General features: G+C 37.7%; 1 protein-coding gene across 1 annotated transcript in view; it reads left to right on the top strand.

Moving 5' to 3' along the window:
* Positions 1-24,282, top strand: part of LOC140236711 (protein O-linked-mannose beta-1,2-N-acetylglucosaminyltransferase 1-like) — a 160,170-nt gene that overhangs the window by 80,213 nt on the left and 55,675 nt on the right. Inside the window, exon 4 of the mRNA XM_072316634.1 lies at positions 19,390-19,483. Coding sequence (XP_072172735.1) covers positions 19,390-19,483 — 94 coding nt within the window. The remainder of the gene's footprint in view (positions 1-19,389; positions 19,484-24,282) is intronic.

Consider the following 24,282-nt stretch of genomic DNA (forward strand, 5'->3'; position numbering starts at 1 on the left):
AAACTCTGGCAAATTTAATTGCTGTTAATTATTCATAGACCATTTGATTGGTATAATAGATGCAGAGGTATATAAGACCATTTGTACCATGAGTAAAACACTGGGAATGATACTCACTCTGAAAGAAAGATCTGTTGGTATTCCTTCTGTGTATAGTGGAAATGTACCATATGTGCTGTATTCTTGGTTTTAGTTTTAACAAAAAAACCCAGAAAGCAAATATTTTTTTTTTTGGAATATTTTAAAGATTTAGGTTCATATAATACCATTGATATTTGGGATGTGAAAGAGTTCAAAAAAAAGGAGAAATTTATCAGCAATAAGACAGTTTCATTCATTTAGAAGTACAAGAAGACTTGAATTATAGGAGCTTTTAGTTTCAAACTGGTATTTGAGTCTGGTAGACAGACTAGCTCATTGTAGCTTGAAATGATATTAAGCCATGTGGTGAATCGTATATTGTCATAATTTAGCCAAGGTGAAAATGCTGCATTTTGCAAGTTCATTACAGATTGTTGAGCTAACTGGGAATGCTTTTAGAATTAAAGTACACTTTGTAGGCATACATACATATGCGACTACCTTTAAAACGTACAAATATAACTTTTTTTTTTCATTGGAATGTACCTTCTGCCATTTAACGCCTCAATGAATTAAAATTTTATGGAATAGTGGTCCACTTGATCCTTATAAACCCAATGTTATACATTTGCTTATAGTAGGGGAAATTGATGTAAATGTTGCAGTTTAGGTTTGCAATAAACTGTAACTCTAATACTACTTTGCACACTAGGAGGCATGAAAATACAAACACAGATATGGAGCCAATGTATTTGGGATTATCAAAGGATTAAGATTGAGAGTTAGACGACAGGAAGATTAATACCAAGGTCAAATCAAATGAAGTACCAATTCCCCTCGGGATAGTTGCTGAGCATACACATTTGATTAGTAAAGGAAAAGAATATAATTTGTATATGTATTGGATATTTACTGTGATAGGGATGCCACATTTAAAAAGCTTGAAAAAACAAACAAACTACTAGCTGTTGCTTCGTCCAATCTCAATGTTATTTTTCTGTGCTTTATTGTAGCTTGTGTAAATGAAAACAAGAATTCAGTAAAGATTTGATTGATTTCAATTCTTCCCCAGCAAATTTGTTAAATGTTAGTCTAAAGCTATTACACTCTTTTCATGATTGTGACATTTTCTTGACAAATATTTGAATGTAAGATCATGCGAAAGCAGAAAATTATTTGAATTCTTTTGTATGCACACTTTTGCAGCAGATATTACTTTTAGTCGAATTTGGGAATGAATTTAAATGACAGGGTCTTAGCTAAATTGTAAATTGTATTTTGGTGAAAGTGGATTTGCCTGAATTTCACAGAGTACAATAAGTGAAACACCGGTGTGGTTAATAAGCACTGTTGTGGTTTCTCGAAATGAGTAAAGTAACTGGAGGAAAGATAATGGAAGAAAAATAAAACCTAACCAATCATGCAGAAATGTGATATATATCACATGAACATTATGCACTTTTTTGAGAACAGAATTTAGTTGAAGTGATGATCCAGCCTGGTCCATGAAGGGTTTCATCATGTGGCTGCAACATGTCCAAATTCTCGTGCAGCATCCTCTGAAGCCAGCAACATGCTATGTAACATCCTCAATGATGGCGACATGCTCAAAATAGAATGTATTCAAATATGTGAAGAACATGTGTCAACTTGAGAAACATTCAACTACAATTGGTACTCAAAAAATTTGTCTGCAAAACATGAGACAGAACATTTAACGTAAGCAGCACAATGGGAAGTAAGTTGAGAGATATTGCTCTTGTGATGTGCTTGTGCATATACAATTTCCACAATATTCTCATATTCAATGCTTGCAACTTGCTCAAATTTCAAGTTGTGGACCACCCTTGTGATATGTAACAGAAAAAAGATACCACCACTGTACAAAGGCACATGAAGTAAATGTTTCTTGACTTTTAATATACTGTGAAGTAGCTCCAAACCCCATAATTATCATGTTTCATCATGTCTCCATTATGCACACCCCCTTGCTTTATTCCACCCTCTAAGACACATTCTACTGAAATAACATGGAGAGCAAAGTTATTGTGAGCTGCTCGAGATCAGACTTGCATTGATGAAGTTCATCCTCCATATAAGCGGTACTTTTCAGGATGGTACTGCAAATTCTTGAGTGAAACAGAGCTTTAATTCGGTTGCGAAAGAGATGCAATTTCCTCCCAAGAAGGAAATGATTGAGAACAAGAAAGGACTCTTTTCATTTGTAGCACTCTTGGAAAGGAAAGGAGCATGTGATGTCTGGAATGCCCTTTTTTTTTGGGGGGGGGGGGGGGTAAAAATGGGAGGGAAAGAAATCACTTGAAGCTTAGCTTAGAATGTTTGGGGTTCTCTCTATGCAGTTGCAATGTCACAAGTTCAATGTTAGATTTGAGTTACAATGCAGTTGTCGTGTTTTCAGAGACTTGCGAAATTCACAAAGTTTCACCTGTTGAGTGAAATGGCAGGAATTTAGTCCAGGATTATGTTGCCTGGTAACAAGGATGAAGAAGTCTTGAATTTTTGTGTACTCTGTTTCACCCTCCTTCACCCTTTATATCTCTTTTTGTGTGTGTCTCTTTCTTTCCTTTCCACATTCCTGCCTCTTATTTCAAATTCTGAACTTTTCACCCCTCCTGAGAAGAAAGCTTCATATGACCTTCATCAAAAAAGTCAGTCAAAGAGTCAAAAGACTTTAGTTTGACGTAAACATAAGGAATGTTTGCCTGTTTTGTGAAACATTGTTGTGCTTTTTTGGGTAAATCTGTTGCTTCTGTTTGTTTTCATTCCTCACAGATGACATGAAATGTCATTGAATAGGGATCAGGTTAATCTTAATAACTAAAGCTTATATAGCACAAATGAAAACTTACCCTCCAAATTCCAATATACCTTACTACAATACTAGCAACATAATCTTATGAATACCTACTGTATCATATTGGCCTTTTTAGAAATACCATTTCAATTGTATTCTTGTGTAAGTTTGTTATGCATTACAGTATTAGATTTTGGTGATGTTTGGCTGGAACTATGCCGAAAGGCAATTTAGGCCTATCGAGTGGCAAGTAATGGCTGTGTGCATGGACACTTTGTGCTGAAAAATTGTGAAATTTGGTGCTTGGGTGATACTTCATGTCTAAAGATGTTTTTACAATCCTTCTATGAAACCTCAAGTCAGTGATCTAGTGACTAGCTCATTTCAGTTATAATCCTGCCTAATGTAGTTGCATTCTGTCTGTATCCACGACCCTCATGTAATCTTTCAAGCCATATTTAATATGATTTTAGCAGTGTTCTTCCTCTTCAGAGCATAGAACATCCTTTATCTTGATGGAGCACTTTGCAGGGATCTAAAGCATTGGAACTTTGTTGTTGTTGTCAAGAGGCAATTTGTCGATGAGAGGACTCAAATGGCTTCTATTTTTCTTCAGTTCTTACTTTTCCATCAGGATCTAATGACTACTACTAGAACCATTGTAAGAAGACAGTAAAAGAACTGATTTGAAGGGCTTACATAGATGGATCAGCTCAATGTACCATCTTCTGGAACACGCGGAGTAAGCAAATTGAATGTTGCATTGATTTGATGAAACATGGCACAGTGGGAGAGAGTTTTGCCATGTGTTTGGGATTTACTGCCTCCATACTGCCATTCCTCAGGGATCTTAAGATTCATCGAATTATGGAAGAGCACACTGGGGTTATTACAGTCCATATTTATTGGAATCAGTGATTGAGTATTGCTGTATGAGTAAGTAATACTGCATCATGTCAATAGCATCTCTCGCTGTGCTTTGAATGACAAAGGTGCTAGCAATCCGTGAGCATAAATCTTTTTGTAGGCTACTTTCCCAGAAAAAAAAAATGATAAGGTAGCAAATTGAAGTTAACACAGATTTCTTTGTGGTAATTTTGTGTCATCTCGCTGATAAACTTTTCAGAGCAGAATAGAGAAAGATTTACCAGTGATAAATAGAGGAAAAGAAAGATGTAAAGAAAGAAAAAAAAAGAGGAAGAAGAGAAAATGTAATATCCCAAGCCAAGCTATGCCTAGTTAACAGGTAAGGACAAATTTTGAATTGAAGAGTCAAGAAATATGCTTTTGGTGTATTATGTGAAGTATTGATGACATTTGTAGAAATAGGCCTTTTCAAAGAGGTATTGGGCCTTTTCAAGGAGGGATTTCCACTTTAATTTTGTGCTGCCATTGTACTCCAGTCTGTGGATGTAAATGAACGTTTGTAAGGTTTTCACTGGTGGCGGAAATTATCCCAAGGATGAACTTGTCTAGTGGCTTTATCCCTCTCTCTCTCTCTCTCTCCTGTTCACCATCCAACATATAAATCAGTGTACGCAATGAGCGTTGGCCTTTATCAGAGTAATATGAGATGTCCATAGTTGACTCAGAAGCGGAGTTGCTTCCTTTTTCCATTCTCGGCTGGAGATGCGGCACTGTTTGTCTGTGTGTGTGCAGTATGCAGGGTTGTGTGACATGGTGTTTGTAGACGTGTGGCTTACCCTTCCTCAAACCAACTTACACATGCTGCCCACAGCAAACAATGTCTCAGTGGAGATAGACATCTCATCTTCATCAATGTTGAAAATTAATTCGCAAGTGCTCATCTGCATAGATTTCGACAATGATCTCTTATAATTTTGTCGTCATGTGATAAGATAGGGAGTTCACTGTCAGAGTCTACATTAATACAGCATGACATACGTTTAGGTATTACACAAAAAAGAAAGAAAGAAGAAGAATGAATGTGATATCTGAGCCTAGAATTTGTGCTTGTTTACTCCTGAAGTGTTGCTAAGTTTTCTTTATATAGTACATGTAACAAGATTATTATCACCGATATCAGTAGTAGCGGGCTACTCTAACACTATACCTACTAGACTTGAGAACAGAAGATTGTTCCAATTTGAAATAAATTCAAATGGTATTTGTGTGCAAGCGGAATGTGCGGAGAAAAAAAAAGTAAAATGGCAAACTTCTGGAGCAGAGACTAGACATAATCTTGCATGCGTGGAGAGTACAACAGGGTGAGTTTGACACCAAGCATGTGAGATAAACATCCCAGGATATAAAAGTACATCCTGTGCAATGGATCAAGGAGCAAACGTCCATGTTGGTACGTTACTCCCCTGTTGCGCTCATAGCGCTCTTAATAAAGTCGCACACCAGTGGAGCCAGCGCGTAGTAATCGGGTTATCTTGCCCGAGAAGTCTCGCGATCTCGTTACCGAGTGCACAACGATGCTTCTACTTCCTCATCATCCATCTTGTTTTATCATTGGAGGAAAGATGGAGGGGAGAGAGAGAAAAAAAAAATAGAGATGTAATTATCAGAGTGAATGAATCTGCAAGTGAGCCCCAAGTTAGAACGAAGCTTGTTGATCCCTTCCAATGAAATGTGTGAAGTCACATCACATAGGGTGTTGAAATCAGCTGAAGAGCAAATTGAGGATGAGATTGGGAGGAGTGTGGAGTAATCAACCACAACACATTGTCAAAAGATTTCATATTGTGCATGTCGACAAAGTCAATGTCAAGAAGTGAGTCTGTTTTCAGGGACAGTAGGAATCGTTCAGACGGATGCAAGCAGAGACAGGGAGGCCAGTCAATATGGTGGAATATGACTCTCTATCCGATGGAACTTGATCTGCTTTAGTAGGCCATTCTTTTAGGGGCCTGAATCATAGAGATGCAGCTCAAATGTACATGTTTTTTTTTTTCTTCTTCTTCTTTTTGTGATGAACTGAATTAATCAGAACAGTTTTAGGAGCCAAGTTCTCAACTCTTGCAACCAGATTCATGCTGATAGTATGTCAATGAGTAATGACATCTTTGCCTTTTTGTAAAGCACACATTAGTGTGAAAAGTGAAATTGTAGAGAGTTTAAGAGTTTCAAAGGTTAACAAGGCTCCACTCTTTTTACAGACTTCTGCTAGCAACTACCACAGATGTCTACAAAATCCAGTTTCCAGGGATACTTTTTGTAACTGTGGTAAATACAATTGTAGTAATGAGCACGAAATGTTGATATTTAAAATGCTCTGAAATAGTAGAAATTGAAATACACTCAACAGATGGTCCATACCTAATGTAATCAGCCCAAGAAATTATTTCATCCCAGTGACTGTCAAATGTCCTCATTGTTGAAAGTTGAAACTTTCGTACATCAAATTTTCACTCTTGGCCAGTTTCAGCAAACTTTGCTTATTTAATGTTAATAGTCACTTACATGAGAGCGTTTTTGTACTTCATTTGATATCTCCAAAAATATCTGGAGTGGTTATTACCATGACAGGTCTGTGGAATACAAAATTTGCAATGTTTCTGCAGTAGGAGGTCTTCCATGTTAATAATAGAAATGAAGAGTGTCCATACTAAACCTACTACATTGAGAACATTTCGTTGTAATTGTTTGAATTAATGTCGGTCCTATTTTCTGCCCCTTTTCAGAGTCTTATGCAAGTACCCACTTACCTATTCTTGTCCTGAATCCTTTGAGGTTTTTTATTTATTGTTGGAATGTTTCTGGTTTTATTTCTGCTTTGTTGCAAAGCCTCAAGTGTCAATAATTTCCATACCTCTCATGGTCTCCACACAAGGAAGAAAAACATGAAAAAAAGACCAGCGAGAAAAACAAGGTTGTGAGGTAACCGTGGTGATGATGTATGCAAAATCATCTGTTGCCTGAGGTGCTGTGGTCGAGTAATAAAGCCCCAAAATCAATGCCCAGAATTTTGCCAGCCATGACTAGAATAGCTTCCTGTTATGTTTTGCCGCAGAAATCGAAGTTAAGGACAAGCTGTCGTGCTGTGTAGGTGCATTTGATATCAAATTTTGGTTGTTCAGCCAGCTTATTAGTTACTCATTTTTCATCATCAACCTATGTAGCATGGTAAAAAAGTGGAAACTTGTTTGTAGCAATCAAATGAAATGAATCAATATGTGTGAAATAATGGTCTATTGGCAGAGGGTAGGATTGTTTATCGTCACATTGAATAAAATAATACTGCAAATAAAAGACAGAAATAGATTAAAACCAAACATGTTATAACAACTGTCAAATTATTGATGGCATAACATCTGCCACCCCTCCCCCATCTTCCTCCTCAAAAATGAAACTGAACAAGACAAGAAAAGACAAGACAAAACAAAACACCCCAAAAAAACAACAACAGAAGCTTTCAGAGCTTCTGTTTTGAAATGTCAATAACTTTACTGTAAGGAAGCCACATTTCCATTTGTCATACCGTATTATGTAGGTTGATGTCCAAGCTACAGGTATAGAAATAGTGAGTATTGCGTTTTGTTGGAGATGGGCGTTTGAGTGTTTCAAAGAGTCTATTTTTCTTGTACCTGAGTTTGCTTATCTTTCAGCACAGACAGCACTGGGTCACACATATTTTAAACTGACTGTTATTTAGGGGAAAAGAAGAGAAACAGGCAGGTGTGATAAACTGCCTCAGGGAAAGACAACTGGTGTTTGTTCAGGCAGTTAATGTGCAGTTGAACTCCGTGATCAAGATGTCATGTAGAAAATAAGAATTCAGAAGAAAAACTTCAGAGTTCAAACAGACAGACAGCATGGTAGAGGAATCATCAAACTCAAACCATTAGAATGACAGAAATTTAAAGTTAAACATTTTCACTTTAAAGAGTGGTATTAGTAGGCACTACATATGCAAAGGCCATGTCATTGCTGTATTCTCCACAAATAGAGATGGTATGGGATAGGTGTATACTCATGGGCCCGAATTCACGAAGGTGGTACAAATTAAACCATGGTTTAAACCATGGACAAAAACCATGGAGCGCCAAGTGTTGCACGGAATATTTCGTTACAAGATTGGTCATTTTCGTCGACAAAATGACCGTTTCGATAATGAAATTATCATTTCGTGGACGAAATGTTCATTTAGTTACAAAATGTTGTCATTTCGTTACAAAATAATCATTTCACCGACGAAATGACTGATTTTGTAACGAAATTTTCCATGCGACACTTGGCGCTCCATGGTTTTTGTCCATGGTTTAGACCATGGTTTCATTTGTACCACCTTCGTGAATTCGGGCCATAATGCCTATCTTCATGTTCAGCTTAGGCAGTCAATTTTCTTGCCTTCAGACTGGTTTCATGCTTATAATAGAATCAAAATTGTTATACCCATGCATTAAAAAAAGAGAAATTTTAGGCTGAACAGAAGATAAATGACGATAAGAGTAGATAGAGATGGTACGGGAGAGGTAGGGGAAGGTAGAAACGAAGAGAGTGGAGCGGTTTCACCATCCCCCATCAAAGAAGGAGAAAAAATAGAAAAGCAATTTAAGTGATGGTCTCTTTGTCTCCTCCCATCTTGCCACAGGGTGGCCTCCATTTATTGAGGCAGTGTTCAGTAAACCTGCCAGCCATCTTGATGTACTGCGGAGAGGATATGAACACTCGGTACAAATGAACCTTTAGTGCAGGACAGGTACACTGGATTGCTGTCACTGGTATTAGAATGAACTCTTAAAGGGAACTTTGGAAAGGAACAAAGATGAAAGGGGGGGGGGTATATTCAGTTCAGAACTAAGGTTACAGTGAGTGTTCTTATTGGAAAGAGAAGATTGTGGAGTGAGAAAGAAAGAAGGTATGGGTAGATAACTGTTAGACAGACAAACAGAAAAGAAAAGAGATAAGTTCCAAGTCTTAATCTGCTGAGGATGAGCTGATTTTGCTATGATACTCATTTCCCATAGACACCTGTTTGAATACACATGGGACTAGTATTCGGTGGCTTAGTGAATGTTTGATACCGTAGCCCAACTTCTCAAACTGAATCTGACTGAAGAAGCATGGATTCACTATCACTCTTCATATGACTTCATGTGAGGTAGAAGAAAGTGTCGAAGTATCTATGAAAGAAAGGAATGTGCTTCCTGTATTTGGCTATGATATTTGAGGGTATTTGAAGAGTATACAGGATTTACACTGCTTTTTTGAGGTACATCACTTGTATAACAGTTAGATGTGCATCTGATACATTTTCCTCCGTTTTTATCACACACTTGATGGAAGATGGGTGAATTGGACTCAAAGAGTTTGGTGTTTTGTAGTTTGCTATCATTTTCAGCAGTGTTAGCCAGTTGCTACTAGGCTGATGTTAATTCAGACCACTGAATCAAGGACGTGTGCTATACATATCATAATTGGTCAAGTACAGGTGTATATTCACTTCATTAAGGGATTAGCAGCTGTGTCCCTGAATATTCTACCTGTAGGTGATAACATATTTGGTGTTCAATAGATGTCAAGTTCTTACCACCTTGAGTGAAAAAGAAACACACACACACACACATACACACAAAAAAAAAAAATGGGTTCCCAGTAATTAAAAAACAACAACAACTTCATTGGCAAGGGGTGATAGATCTCCTTTAAAAAAAGTTTTGTGTTTATCTGAGTATGAATTGGAATGAGAAAATGAGTGAAAGTTTAGAGGTGATAATGTGAAACAAGTTTTGTTCACTGGAATTTGACATTCATATCACTATCAGAGACAGTGCAAGGTGCTTCCAGATCTGGGAATATCAATATCAATATCAGTCAGTTGGGGTGAGAGAGTTTGGCAAGAATGAGGGAAAGGTGTGATACGTGCCAGAGAGAAGGCAAGAATTGGTGCAATATCCCACACGAGACTGATAGAGTGGGACCAAGGGGGAAGACAGAATTGAGGTGCAATGGCCAGCTCTCATATTTCTTTTGCTGTTGATATTAGTTTTGCGACTCAAAAGGCCAATGGCCAAAAGAAGGAAGAGGGTCACCAGGCTTTTCATCTTCTTCCTCTTTCACCACCGATGCCTGGAGGAAGAGGAACTAAAGGCAGCTGAGAGGAAATCCCTGGAGAGATTGCACTTGTTGATGATGTTTTGCTTATCTTGGAAGTTGGAATTGGTCCCCGCTGCAGACTGAGCCTTTGCACTAATCCTTATTGATCACTAAATTGGCAACACGTTCCCTTGGTGAGGCACATATGAGGAGTGGTTTATGAAAGAAAGCCTTCTCCATGATGATGATACAATATCTTGGTTCATGCGTGCTAACTGTTTTATGAAACCCAGTAAATATACTTCACTCAATTTGATTAACTCCAAATATTCTTCTACATATCATTGTTGTATCCAAAATATGAATTTGTTTTCAATCGTTAAACTCTGTAGTGGTAACTTCACCAAAACATTTGACATTATCAAATATTTTGATTTTATCTTAGTTCTTGTATCATGCAATATTTCCAGACAAATTTGTTTACCTAACATGGTAAACGTATAAAAGTATATTCATTTTTGCCCATCTAGATATGTTTGAATTAATGTCTATTTAAACCTTCCTGTTTCGGACAAGTTTTTAAGAGTAGTGTCCTACTTTGGTAGTGATGATATATGGTGAGAGTTTAGATTCTTGATGTAGTGTAGTTTTGTATTTTTCATCCTAAGAAAATTAATGGATTTTCTGTAAGTGTAAATCATGATCACTTATTTGGGCCTGGTTTGAAAAGAGAAACATAGATATGATCAACTGTGGTGCTTACTTTTTCAATAGCAAGAGCTGCACACAAGAAAAAAGAAGTAACTTGGTCAAGTTAATGAAAGCCTGCTAACTGAATTTAGCTTACCACCCTCTTCAGGCTAAAAGATCTCTGTTTTCATGGTGTCGAATATTCCAGGCGAAATTCTTGCGAGTTGTTTGTTTTGTGAATCTCTGGGCTGTAAATGTCACGGTGTATTGCGTTTGGTGCCCTCAGGTGTGATAGGCCGCCGCGCTGTGGATATAGAAGGGCGTCCCTGTCAGTTCGGGCCAGATGACAAGAGAGGTGGTCTAGATTTCTTTGTTTTCATGGCATTTCGGCCCACCGAGTGTAACTATTTTCCCCTCTGTTAGCACCCTTGGCACTCACCTACAAATACAACCAAGCTCCATTTATCACCGTGACAAGTGCTTTATTAGGAGTAAGGTTGTCTTGTTTATAGTGAGTGGAATGTCATCCAATCAGGATCCTTTATCAAGTTTAGAGAGTCAACGGCCCTTCAAAGCATTTCATGTCACTCTTATTCGAAGTTGAAATAATATGAAAATAAAAAATTGATTAAATTTATAAATATTAAGCTGGTTTATAAATTTGATTAATTTTTGAATACTTGTGAATCATTGTCTTTTTTATGTTACGATTAGTTCACTTTAAAAAATGAGTATTGGAACTTTTACCTAATTTGTAAATACAAGGGTGATATAGAGTGTGAAAAAATGAAATTGTTCTCTAGCCCATCGTGCATTTCAAAATCCTATGTCAAATTTTTCACATTCTCTGATGATACTGAAGAAATAGTAGAGAATATTTGTGATATAATTGTTCTGAAGTTAAAGTAATGGGAAATTATTATATCAGCATCAAAATGAAGAGTAAAGTCTGGTAAAAGACAAACTACAGAATAAAAAAAAGAAAGAAGGTACATGGAAGATGGAATAGACTGACTGAGAATCTGATGGATAGGATGATCTGATAGCTTTGGTGTTTCATAGTGATCATTAAACTGAGATGACTTCCCATCGGTATTTCGTCTTGTCTTCGACTTCTCTTCATGGTTTCTGTAAATACCAACATTGCAAGAATCTGGATTGGTGTCACACCGTAAAAAACAATCAGAAAGAAAGAAGAATCTTTCCTTCTTAACGTTTTAAAACTCAGAAGCAATTTGGGGTCAATTTGGGGGTCATTTGGGCCAAATTCTTGGATGATTGGAGAGGAGGAGCATTCATCCCTGCTCCTTAGAAGTCATTTGCCTGTCTGGGGATACCGGTCTCTTTCCTAGTCGGCTCTGTGACTCATAGAGGGATGTCTTCGGTTATCCCACAGCCAGCTGTTACACTTCTCGCCATGGAAACCGTTTCCAGATATTTGGTAGCTGAGACAAAGTAGACCACCTGATTGATTGCATGTGATCATTTAAGAGCCGCAGTTCCTTGAAGATTGTGTGAAAGAAAAAGGGATATTAGAAATTCTGCATTCATAGATAGAAGCAAATAACTGAATGAAAAATATGATACTGATTAATGAGTGAAAGAAAAAGTGAATGAACTGTTAGAGAATTGAATCAGTGAACCATTGGCGTGCGTTCACATCAAGGAAAAAATTCAGGGACCTTGAGTTTCCTATGCATACATTGTTCAAGATTTAAAGATGTATTCGTAGACATTAGCTTTAACAGAAGAAAATACCCAGATTACTTTGAAATATGATTTGGAAGATCATATCCCCATAACACTAATGAAAGTGGAAGATATGCATCGATCATGAAAATATGCTAGTGCATGAAAGAAGAAGACAGTGAAAGAAGGGGAGATAAATGATACAATAAGGTAAGATGGAAACTCGAGACAGCACTAGGAGCACAGTGCAGGCCTTGCTGGAATTCTTTGTATGTACGAGGATATTTGTGCATGTACTATTTATAGGGTGTTCCAAACTGAGCAATTTAAAAGTGAAGGAAATAGCTGTGATGGGACCAAATGCAGGATGGGAGGGTTACAGACTTTAGTGAGAGGAAACCACTCTGTCATTGAAATTAATGGTGCCTGGCTGTAAAAAAAAAAAATGAGCCTGAAAATTTGACAAACTATCTTGTCTTTCATATTTTCTGTTGGAGAAAACTCATCAGGATACCATCACCTCCTCCATCCTGCCAGACGGCTCCTGGAGGTCTGGTGGTGGAGGAGGTGTACAAACTGATTGCAAGGGGTAACAAAATCCAAATCAAACATCATTTAATTGAATCAAAAAGTGCACCTGCTCTTCTCGTCCCATCTGGTCCGTGCCGAGGCGGAAATTGGAAATTAGTTGGCCGCTTTCTTCTTCCACATTTTTACTGAGAAGGTCAATATTCATGTCGCTACATAAATGGTCAAACAGGAGATGGACGGGTTTAAAGGTCACGTTGTCTTGGAGTGGTGCAAAGTGTCTGTGGCTACAAAGTGATTGGATTTGGCTCCACTTATCTGCCTCCTTTTATGTTGTGAGTAGCGAGTTGAAGTAAATTGGGGATGAAGACAAGTATGCTAGATATATGAGGAATGTTGGGCAGAAAAGATTAAAGTGGATTGCTTGTGTGCATTTGTGTATGTACAGAGTGTATATGCATGTGAGTGCATGTGTGATGAACTCAAGATGTGTGTGAGGTGCACATTCGTGCCGAGATGCAGACGGTTGGAGAAAATTGGATGGTATTTTGAACGGTAAGAGGAAAAAGACATACCCACTGTGAACAGAACTGGAATTGGGTAGTTTGAAAACCTAACCAATAGAAACTGTGTCAATCTTACAAGCAAGGCTGTAGACTTTTTATACTGAATGATGAGGAGTAGAAGCTGGGTGAGTTTGATGATGCACTTTACAAAGAAAGTAATGTAGCACAAATTGAGAAACAGAAAAAGGAAGATGTCTGCTAAACTATTTTAGACGTAATAGGCTAAACAGAGAATAGAAAGTTAAAGGAACTTATGTGTATATGGAAATACTGTACATTATGAAGAGAGAGTGGGATGGGCATAATGTATACTCAAGAGTTTGCTGAGGAGAACAGTGAAAGTAAATAGATGAAATAAGGGACTCTGAGTGATACTGACATGATTAAGGGTAGGTCTGCTGCTATTCATCTTTCCTAGTATTTCATTTGACAGTATTTATGATTGATGGTGAAACACTTCTGCTTGATCACAGAGAAGACGTCAGTCAAAATTGTATGCATCTTGTGAAGAAAAAATAATAATAATTATGCCCTAATTTCTGCTATAGTGAAAAGCTCTTACAGCTTGTATAGAGCAATGTGCCTGCAAGAAGCTTTCATGGAAAAGATGGTAGACAGTGTAATCAGCAGTAGATGTGAATATAGAGTTTGGACTTTTCTTTTTCTACCGTGATTGGTATATGTCTTGTGGCTTGAAGGACTCCTATCCCTGTACTCGCTTTGGATTGTTTTTAGTGCTATTGCTGTTATTATAATTAATATTGTTATTATTATTATTATTATTATTATTATTATTATTATTATTATTGATATTAATGTCATCATCATAAATATTATTACTATTGTGCAATTATTATTTCCAAGCTTTAATTTCAAGATTCAATTGCTTTGTTCAGCACTTGTTTGCACTACAGATATCAGATCCATACACCTACTTGGGACAAAAAGAATTGTTGCCAATTTGAAGAGCGGCTGCACAAGTTTACCATTGCTCTCCTTAGCATTCTAAGTTACTTCATTGTTATAACGAATATGAGATCCTCCTATCGATGTACGTGGGATGTAGGGAAGAAAGTTTGGTCAAGCTCTTCTCTCTCATCCCAGGGGTGTTCTCCTCTTATCTATCAACAGGCATTCTTTGTAATTGAACAAGTGCTACCTCCTGAGTGTCAATTGGCCGCGCAATTACAGATAGCGAGATATCATGCTCTTCCCTCCCCCGACCAGACCCAGCTAGATGTGACGGGTTGTCTGCGTGACGATAAGAGTGGGTCTCGCTGGAGAGGGAGCTGTCTTCAATCTCAGTCTTGTCCTCTCTACTCGCTCATGATATGTCAAGCTATATCAGTCTTTTCATGCTTCCTGTCTGAGTGATAGATAAATGGTAGCCCCCCCCCCCCTCCTCCCTCCTGAAAAATAGGTATAGGGGATATAAACCTTAATCACAGCCAGTAACTTTTGGCCAACCAAGGCCCTCATATGCTGAGGGTTGTGATAGCTTGTTTGGTACTCAGTTAATGCTGAGTAACAAATGGTATCAGTCTTTTAATCACTGGATGCAGTGCTGGAATAGTATGTGGAGTTCCCCTCCCCCCCCCCCCCCCCCCCTTCTTCCCGCCCCCTCTCATCCTGTCTTCATTTTTGCAGCGTTTTAACCCCTGTTTTACCTCAGGAGTTGCTATTTCTGACAATCATACTTGCTGAATATAGATATAATGAGGGCATTTCCAATCTTGCCCAGTGATTCTTATTGCGGCATTCAGGTTTTGCTGGGTTTGTCTGGTGGTACATTTGTTACAAGAAATGACCCATCTGGCTCACTTTTCTATCAATCAGGGCTTCGGTGTTTCATTTTTGTTTTCAAATCAGGGATGGGTTGCCATGGAGATATTGTCATTTAACCCATTAGCTCTCATAGTATAGATCCCCTTGGGCTGTGTCAGCACTTTCAGTTCCCTTAAGTAAAGGGTGAAAAAAACAAGGGCTGTATCTCCTTTCATGGACAGTTATGTAAAACCAGTCTGCAATGTATCTGTCAATGTGTTTGCTGGCATGGATGTTTCATAAATGTCTCTCCATTTACACTTTTCCATTTGTTGTTGATTTGATTTGAGTTTGTCAAAGTTGTTCACACAATTTCCATACAGAAAACAGTCATTGTTCTTCACTGAGAACACTGGCAACCGTGATCATTACTAAATTTTTTAGGCTGAAGAAAGACAAAAGAAAGTAATGGGAAACTTAATATTTAGCTATTTGAGTTGAAGGGTGCAGTGACATATAATTGCATATCAACAAAGATATGATTGACATGCAGCAATTAATGTGTACCCTAAATTAGCGATGAAGATAGCTGAATTACTGCATCGTGATATCATCCATGGCTGATTTATATCCTTACCTAGTGCAGAGTCAAAATTAGTCTTTTCCTGAAGACAATCTACCTAGCATTTTATACACTGTTGTTTGTTTGTTTGTTTCCATTTTTCATCTGAGAAGTGGCTGGATAGCCCATATTCAGCTGCACTATCCATGGGGTCCAGTTGTGAGTACTAGGGGCTGACCACTTCACCTGGTAATGCACCCTGCTCTTTACGATGACTGAATGAAGCAGGGTCTCATACGTGCGTGGGTTGTGAATCTCTCACACATGGGACCTCCATTTTGTGTCCTATCCGAGGGACAGAGTGTTTTGCCTCTACTACAGGAGATAACACACACTGCTGCTCAGCAACGCTCACTGGGTTAAAGTTTTTAAGAAGATAAAATGGATGAATTTGTTTTTGGTTTGGTTTTTGGTTTTTTTTTTTCCGAGAAGAACTGATTGACTTGTAAATATGCTGAATTAGCCTGGTTCGTTCAAAGTTTTGAGCGTAGGAGAGAACTTTTGATATTGGACAGGAGATTAGTGTACAGAAAACCACATCGGCTTTTCTGTAACCTTTTCTACCAGAGATCATTTTCTCAAAATGACATTGGTTGGGCTAATGACATAATCAATTCCTAAAGTGAAGTATGTCTCAGATTTATTGAAGAAATTGTGCATTACTGTGAGCAATGCAATCATTTCCAGCTTCATTTCTCAGCAAATTGGCCCAATTTGCAAATTGGGTAATATCCTAATGGCACGCTGAACTGGCTTGCTGATAGAGTGTGTCAAAAATTATCAATTTATGCATGAATCTCTTTGGCACATTAGTCTTGGCAGGCATTCCTTGTAAGTACCCTTTCCTGTCTTTCCATACACCCGGTGTGATAATGGTTTGTGGATTACCCTAGATACTGTACATTCACCTTTACCATGACAAAAAGTGTTTGTCCTTAATGCGCCAAAGCTGTCTGAGAGGCAACACGTCAATCTGAACTTTAAGGCCTGGTAACAAGAAGATTGCTACTCTTCATATTTAGCGGGCTTTTTTCCCATCCCATTCCCTGGTTAATTATTCTACTAATATCGGGGAAAATTGAAACTCTGATGAGATTGAATATTGTGGCAACGCTGGGTAGTTGAAATTCATCTCCTGCGTCGAGATACAAATTGGAATCTTTCAAATTTGTCGCCCTGAATGTTTCATGAGATGGATAGCTAGAGGAAGGATGAGGCGGAAGATTTGAGGAAGATTTCCTGGTGGTAGGAGAAGGAAGAGATGAGATGCTAAGAGTCCATGACGTGGTAGAATCTCCTTGCGATAGCCTCATCTTTGGTCTGTTTAAATGATAACAGGATGTCAGGAGAGATGTTTCATGTGATACTGCAAACAGATTTTTCCTTTTAGAGAGGAGACGCTCTCCAAACTGTGTTGCCAGTGGGACTCGGGAGACAAATCGATTCACATCTACTTGAAAAAATTCTGATTATAGGAACTACTTTCTGGATATTGTGTCTGATTCTTATGTCACATTTATTTTACGTGTGGAATTTGCTACTCAAAAATATGACCCACTTGCATTTGCTTGGGTCAAAGCTATTGTTACTCTGCTGAGAAGTATTGCTTCAAACTGAACAATATCATGAAAAAAATCTGCTGTTCTCTTGATGTATTGTTACTTCCTCAACATTGAATACCAAAACTGAAGTACAATGTCAAAAAACATGCCTAGCAGTTATGAGTACAAAGATCAAAATAAACTGCAATGATGGATTTGTCAAATGTCTGCCTATGTCAGTATTGTTTTACACTGTAGTGAGATTTTTTGTAATGATTGGCCAGACATTCCTTGGATCACAGTCAAACAAATTTTATGCCGCACCTGTGGTGGTGATGTATCAGTGTCTGCTTTCATTATGTGACACACCAGCGTACATCTTTATGTGCAGAATTAGCTGCAGCCAATCAGAGAACGGGAGACTGGTATCAGTCTTGATCAACCAGAGTTTTCTGCAGGCACCTATGATGGTAGCCGTGGAATTAACTCAATATCCCTTTGCCGTGACGTGGCTTTGTTTAACTCGGCAAATCTCCGCCATCTCCCCCGTCCATCCTCCCCGTGGCGTGCCTTCATTAATCCTGATTTTCCCTCTTGAAACATGAAAGAGCTGACTAAATGGGGCTCATTAATGAGGGAAAATGTCAAGACCAGGGGATGGCGGAATTGGTGTCAGGAGTGGGATTAGGGGGTGTAGAGAGACAAGTCTGTCGGCTGGTAGGCTGGAGGAGGGTGCCTGATGGAGGGGGATGCGGGATGGAGGCAGATGTAGGATGGAGGCAGAAGAGAGTGGAGGAGGAGGAAGAGGAGGAGGAAGAGGAGGAGGAGAGAGAAATAGGAAAAGAGATGGAGATAGAATATGAAACGCTTTTTGGTATGAGCATTTATGACATTTAAGCTCAGGAATCTGAAGATTTAACTTAGATTCCATGGTGACATTTAGCAGGTACTACAAAGATTGGTGTGAAAGGCTTAGCAGGTAGCAGGTGGATTTTCAGGGTGGATGGTTTGAAGGATCCGTAAAAGCTAAAGGAGAAAATTTCACTCACCATGTTTGAAGCTGGATCTCAAAGTTGTTGATGTTGTTTGTTGTGTGCTAGTATCATTCTCAGCCACTGCCGTTATAGTATTGATTTGTCTTGGAGATTTGAGGTCTGGTACTGTACAGGGGAGGTACTTTGTGTTCTCTGGTTTCACAGCTTTTCAATAATTCCTTGTAAAGAACACTTGGATTGATGGATCAAACATATTGATTTCATTAATCCTGTGATTCTGATGTCAGATGGATATTCCAGTAAAACTGATGCAGTTCACATTTTCATTGTTATAGAATGCAGGTAAAAATGACCTGTTTATTTTCAATGCCAAGCACACTGTATGAGACGGGTTCTTACAGTTTAGATCAATTAATTGGTTTTCTTTTGTAAATTTGGATATTTTGATCTGAAATAAGCACATAATTATCACACACTCTTCCTTTGGATAATACATTGTCAAAAAATGTTACAAATGTAATCATTAAGTTTATTATGTCACAGCATTCCTTGTGCAAAGCACAAGTGCATCGTACTGTTTCAAAATGCGTTAATGGGCTTAAATAATGAAAGCGGAAAGATACAGTATGTAATGTTGGTGATTGCTGAAAGTTGGTTGCAAAGAGTGCTGGTGAATGTAATTTTTGAATAGGGAGACATTATATTAATGTATACTTTGTAGAAAGCATGAACAATGATACTTTAGCTTCACCATACCTTTTGTGTTGTATCACATGCTTGATTTATTTGCAGATTTCTATTGTGATCCTAATAAAAGGTGGGAGCCAACTTTTATTAGGATCGCTTTGTTTTACTATGCTTAATGATATCTCAGCCATTTCAAAACCAATTTTCATCAACAAAACTTTGAATTGCTCTTTGAATTGTATGCTTTTTAAAATTTCATAAAGTGGTTTCTGAGTATCTTGCAAAAAGGTAGAAGCTGAAATCTCACCTCAGCCAATACTATACCATCCCTTTAAAAGAATACTTCCATTGATTTCATGTTTCAAGTCTTTTAACTACAAACATTTCTGTTTTCTCTTTTCTCCAGATGGTTTTGTTAGCTGTTCTTCTCGTCACAGTACTCATCAACATTTTATTCATAGCAGAGACTGGGAGGAGACTAAGAGAGTCACAAATTGAAGGTAATCACGAACTTCATTTGCTTTCATTTGACAGCGTTTTAAGAGTAGTGCTTTTTTCACTAAGCCAGGAAGATAGAAGACAGCGCTTCTCATTGAAAGGAAGCTAACCGTAAATGTCATCCAGTTTTTGTATGTCATCAGGCTCTGTCCTTCTCGTAGGGATAAAGACAAGGCATGAAGGAGGCTGCTTTAAAGAGAACATCTTCTGTAAGGTCAGCACCTCTTGGAAGAATGTAAGGAAGATCTCACAAAATCTTGTACTGTTTCTTTTTTTTATGCTGAGAAACTGATGTTAACTCATGAGTGGGAAAAGGTTTTTTTTTTAAATCTTTGCATGGTCCATGTATTATTACTTCATGAAATGAGACTTATTGAGCTTTCTTTGCAGTACAAGTTGGGATGATTTCTGACCTTGTATATTTTTTTCAATTTTGATACTTATCACATGTCTAGTCACCATTACTTTCACTATTTTTGTTGAGTAATTCTTTGGCATTCATGACATTTATAATACCCATAATACTGTCACTTTGTTAAATATCTAATCTAATTTATTTACTTGGAGTGTAAATTTACTTGATGCTTTAGGTTAAAAAAAATGCATTTCATGTTGTACATTGTAAAAAAAAAAGTAAGAAGAATGGGGTACTTTTTGCTTAAAAGGCTTTATGCTCCAGTATCATAGCATTATTGCAAGAATAGCAAAGGTTGATAATTCTGAAAAACTGGTTAGTTGTTGCTATGGTAACCAGTATCATTGCAAGGTGTTACTGTAGGAAGTCTCATATGTGATGATGTTATGGAGTCCTAATTTCTGAGAGAAATTCCCTTCAGAAGTGAAAAATTGAGGTAAGTAGTATGAGATAAAAGAACAGTAAACTGACAATTTCTGCATTGATGCAGGCACATGTATGTTACCACTCTATTTACAGAACTGCCAAATTAAACCACTGGCCCATGAGACTGGAACACCTGTACGAGCTTTAAATCAAATGAGTTTTCAGACTCTAACTTAATTAGGTAGAGAGGAGCAAGCGTGAAAACATCATGCCTAAACTCTATGAATTCTGTGCTTACTGAGTTTTATGCTCATGTGTTTCATCGATGAATTTCAATGCGAAGCAAATGTTGTGTCTCTTCAAAGCCCCATCATCCGGCTACGAAAGCTTGAGAGCTCCTGATGGATTAGACCTTTTTAAAATGCTGATCTCTGTATTTTCAGCGATGGTGCCAATTTGCTGGTCGGCTTCTTTTCCTGTCAGAAATGGCAATAAAAGCTCACTCAGTAGCTAAGGGGGGAACTTCAGCGTGTAGGCAGGGTGGGGATAGGATTTACAGACAGCGCCTCAAATTTCACATTCACAATCATCAGCCATTTGTCAAAGTCGGTGAATAAGGCAAAATATGGCATATATTGCCGGAATTAGCATCACCAATGTGGATACTTCTTATATCTTAGAGCGAGTGTATGTGTTCTGGTCTATGCTTGCTTGGTGAAATTCAAATTGGTATCTACTGGATCGAGGGGTAATAATGATAATGGAAATAAAGTGTTATTTACAAGGGTAGCTTCTTTCATATTTTCCTTGTTCTGCACCAGGGCACGATCAGCCAAGTGATACATGTATTTCCCCAACATTGCCTGGATCCTGATTATTCAGATTGAAGAAGAGATGAGGGACATTTCAAAATCTGAAAAGAAAAATGCTGTCTTGATAATGGGTACAGTAGGGAGGATTTGAACTCGTAACCTCAAGAGTTGAAAGTCCTGAGCCTCAACCACTGAACCAGAGTTTTATCATCGTAGAGAAGGAACATAATAATATAGATGCAGACAATAATCTAGCAGTATGAACTGGATATATGAATGCTGAAGAGATTAGATTACAAATTGAAAGAGATTTACCCAGGAAATTGAAAATTTATAAGTAAAATAATGTGTGGTGTTTGAATTGGAAAGGGTTTACTTGATTTAAATAAGTCATGAATTATCATATGTAAGGGAATTCTTGTATGAATAAAAATCCCAAACTTTGCAGATGATATGCACCAAGCTGTATTCTTACCTGAAGACAAGGGTCACTGTAAACTCAGTTGGAGAAGAGTGAGTGTGGGATCAGCCAACAGAAAAAAAAATACAAGGGAAAAACATTCCCATCTTCATTTTAATGTAAAATAAAAAGAAAGTCAGAAAAAAAGGCTTGCTCAGTTGATAAGCAAGATAATGACTTCTGGGAGAGACCACTTTGCAATGACAGAGTTCAGAATAACTGGCCAGCCGGTCAGATCCAATTTGGAGTCGATTAAATCCCCAGAAGGGGTGAGTTATTCATAATAATTATGCCAGGTAGGGAGTATTGGCCCTCGGAATGATGAGTAGAGTCACTAGCATTTCAGGTGATGGATAACTTTGGAATTTTGAATCAGAAACACAAATGAATTTTACTCTTTACATTTCGTTATATTTGTCTACATAGCACGATCTGTGCAACCAGAAGAGCTTACAAAATTGAAAAGAGGCATTTTCATTCACCGTACTTTGTGAGGCTCAACGTCATATGAGTTTTACCGACCAGAACTAATCAGTCGAGATGTCGCTCCTTGTTAGTTATTGTTGAGCCAACGAAGTACAAAGACTCAGTCAAAGAGTTGATGGGATTTTAACCTTACAAGAGGGATGGTGCTATGTCACATTTCATTTAATCTGGATAAGATTCTTGTCATCTTTTGAATCGGACCAATTTGCTTGAAGTGTAAAGTGAGCTAAAAATGAATAAAGGGAAAAGAATGATCGTTCCTTGCTTACAACAGGGCATCAGGAAGGGGGGGGGGGGGGTAGAAGGAAACCTTTTGATGACAATTTTGTTGTTGTTGTTGTTGTTGTTCTGCCTACCCGGTCACCAACCCCAAGCTGCCATGGCCGTGTCAAATTTTCTGTAGAAATTGATGTATTGATGTTCTTTTGGTAGAATCATAAGCTTACTACCGGTACTCTACATTGTAAGGTTAAAAATGAAAGAGACATTCCAGGAATACTTTCACTACATATGGCAGTTCCCTCAAACAATCTGTGTGGAAATTGAACACAGGTATTTCAATTCTAGAAGTGTGATCTTCTGACAAACTGGCAGATTTTAGAAAGAATCTCAAGTGGGTATTATCGTACCTGTAGGCCTATTATGAAACATGATCTGTAATGTGGCAATAGTGCTGTTCTCATTGCAAAAATTTCAGAATTTGGGTCACATCTTTTTGATTCAGAGTTCTCATGGAAAAAAAAAGAAAAAAAAATTGAAACTTTTTTTAGTCACAATAATTTGTGAAGAGCTGTTTTGAATAGTTTGCTTACTAGTCTACAACTATAAGTCTAAAGGCCAATTCAATGTAGCACGGCATGCCACAGCATAGTAAAAGAAAAAAAAAATTGCAAGGAGTGACATGTGTGGTACATTGTTGGATATAAAATTTTGTGGTTTTTTGTTGTTGCAGTCACTGTTTCTCACTGCACAACTTTGTGTCTTTTTGAAAAAAACATCGTACAAATTTGATTGATTTTGATGGCTACCCATATCAAATTATTTTGTTCTAACTTTAAAAATGTCAAACTTGGGTAGCAATTAGGATCGTGACTCCCAAAAATATGTGTGTGTGTGTGTGTGTGTGTGTGTGTGTATGTGTGTGTGTGTGTGTGTGTGTGTTTAGTGCAATGAGAACAGCACTAATAATAACCTACTTCATCCTAGGTATTCCCGTTTAACTTCTTGCTGCAATCATTCTTTAAAATCACTTCAGTTTTTTTTTATTTGATTTGATTAAGTTTTTTTCTTTCATCAAAGTTTGATAGTTGTTCACTTTGAAGTATGGTTAAAAATGAGTTTTTGAATCATTTCCCCCAAAAGTGCTTCTTCTTCCCTTTTTTTTTTTTACAATGTGCCCATTTTTTTTTTAACCATATAAAGCAGTTTCAGCTAGTGTGTGTACCTTGATGATATCTGTTTTTGAAATCATGCTCACAGTTCTTAGATTGGTGCTTGAGAGTGGAAGAAAGGCGCTGCACCAAATTAGTTTTTACATCGTCCTGGTTTTCATCTCGTCATAGTGAGGGGGAGGCAAACTTGGTTGATGGATCGGGACAGAAAATGGATCTGATTTGTAAACGCCTCCTCATCAGCTGTGCTGTAATTGTAACAAAATGTGTGAATGCATGATTTGAAATGACTGATGACCACGCTGAGAAGACAGGAGTAAATTTGGAAACTAGAAAAGGGTGTGTACTGACCCCTTGGTATCTGGAGCTATGTGATCAAAAGATTAAAATGCAAGAACTTCTATGAAATGTTGTTGATTTGATGTATCTTTTTCTTCTCTTAAATGGCAGGTTGTTGATATATCCTGTCTGAATTCATTCAAGTGTATGGCACAATGTGCCTGGTTGATACTGTTTGCCATGTGAATAGTTCGGTAGAAGGGTTTTGGGCAAAATAACAGCAGTCATTTTTGGACAGTGCAGGTGAACAATTTGCTCTGGTTCTAAGTGTAGAGAGGATATACTGACAAGCTTTGCTTTTTGAAATCATTTGTTGTAAACTGCAAACACTTCAAATCCATATTGTAAATTGGTAAGGAGAGAGGATGTCAAAATGCTGCGAGAGAATTAAATTGATGACAGAAAAATCAAGTGGAATTTATTCACAGAAGAGAGTTCTTCATCTGCATAATTAACTTTTTAGTTTCTGGATTCATGGGGTAGGCCTATGTGTTTGAATTTTTTTATGTATTTATTTTCTTTTAGTTATTTC

The sequence above is a fragment of the Diadema setosum genome, chromosome 13 (genome assembly GCF_964275005.1).
Source record: "Diadema setosum chromosome 13, eeDiaSeto1, whole genome shotgun sequence".
NCBI lineage: Eukaryota > Metazoa > Echinodermata > Echinoidea > Diadematoida > Diadematidae > Diadema > Diadema setosum.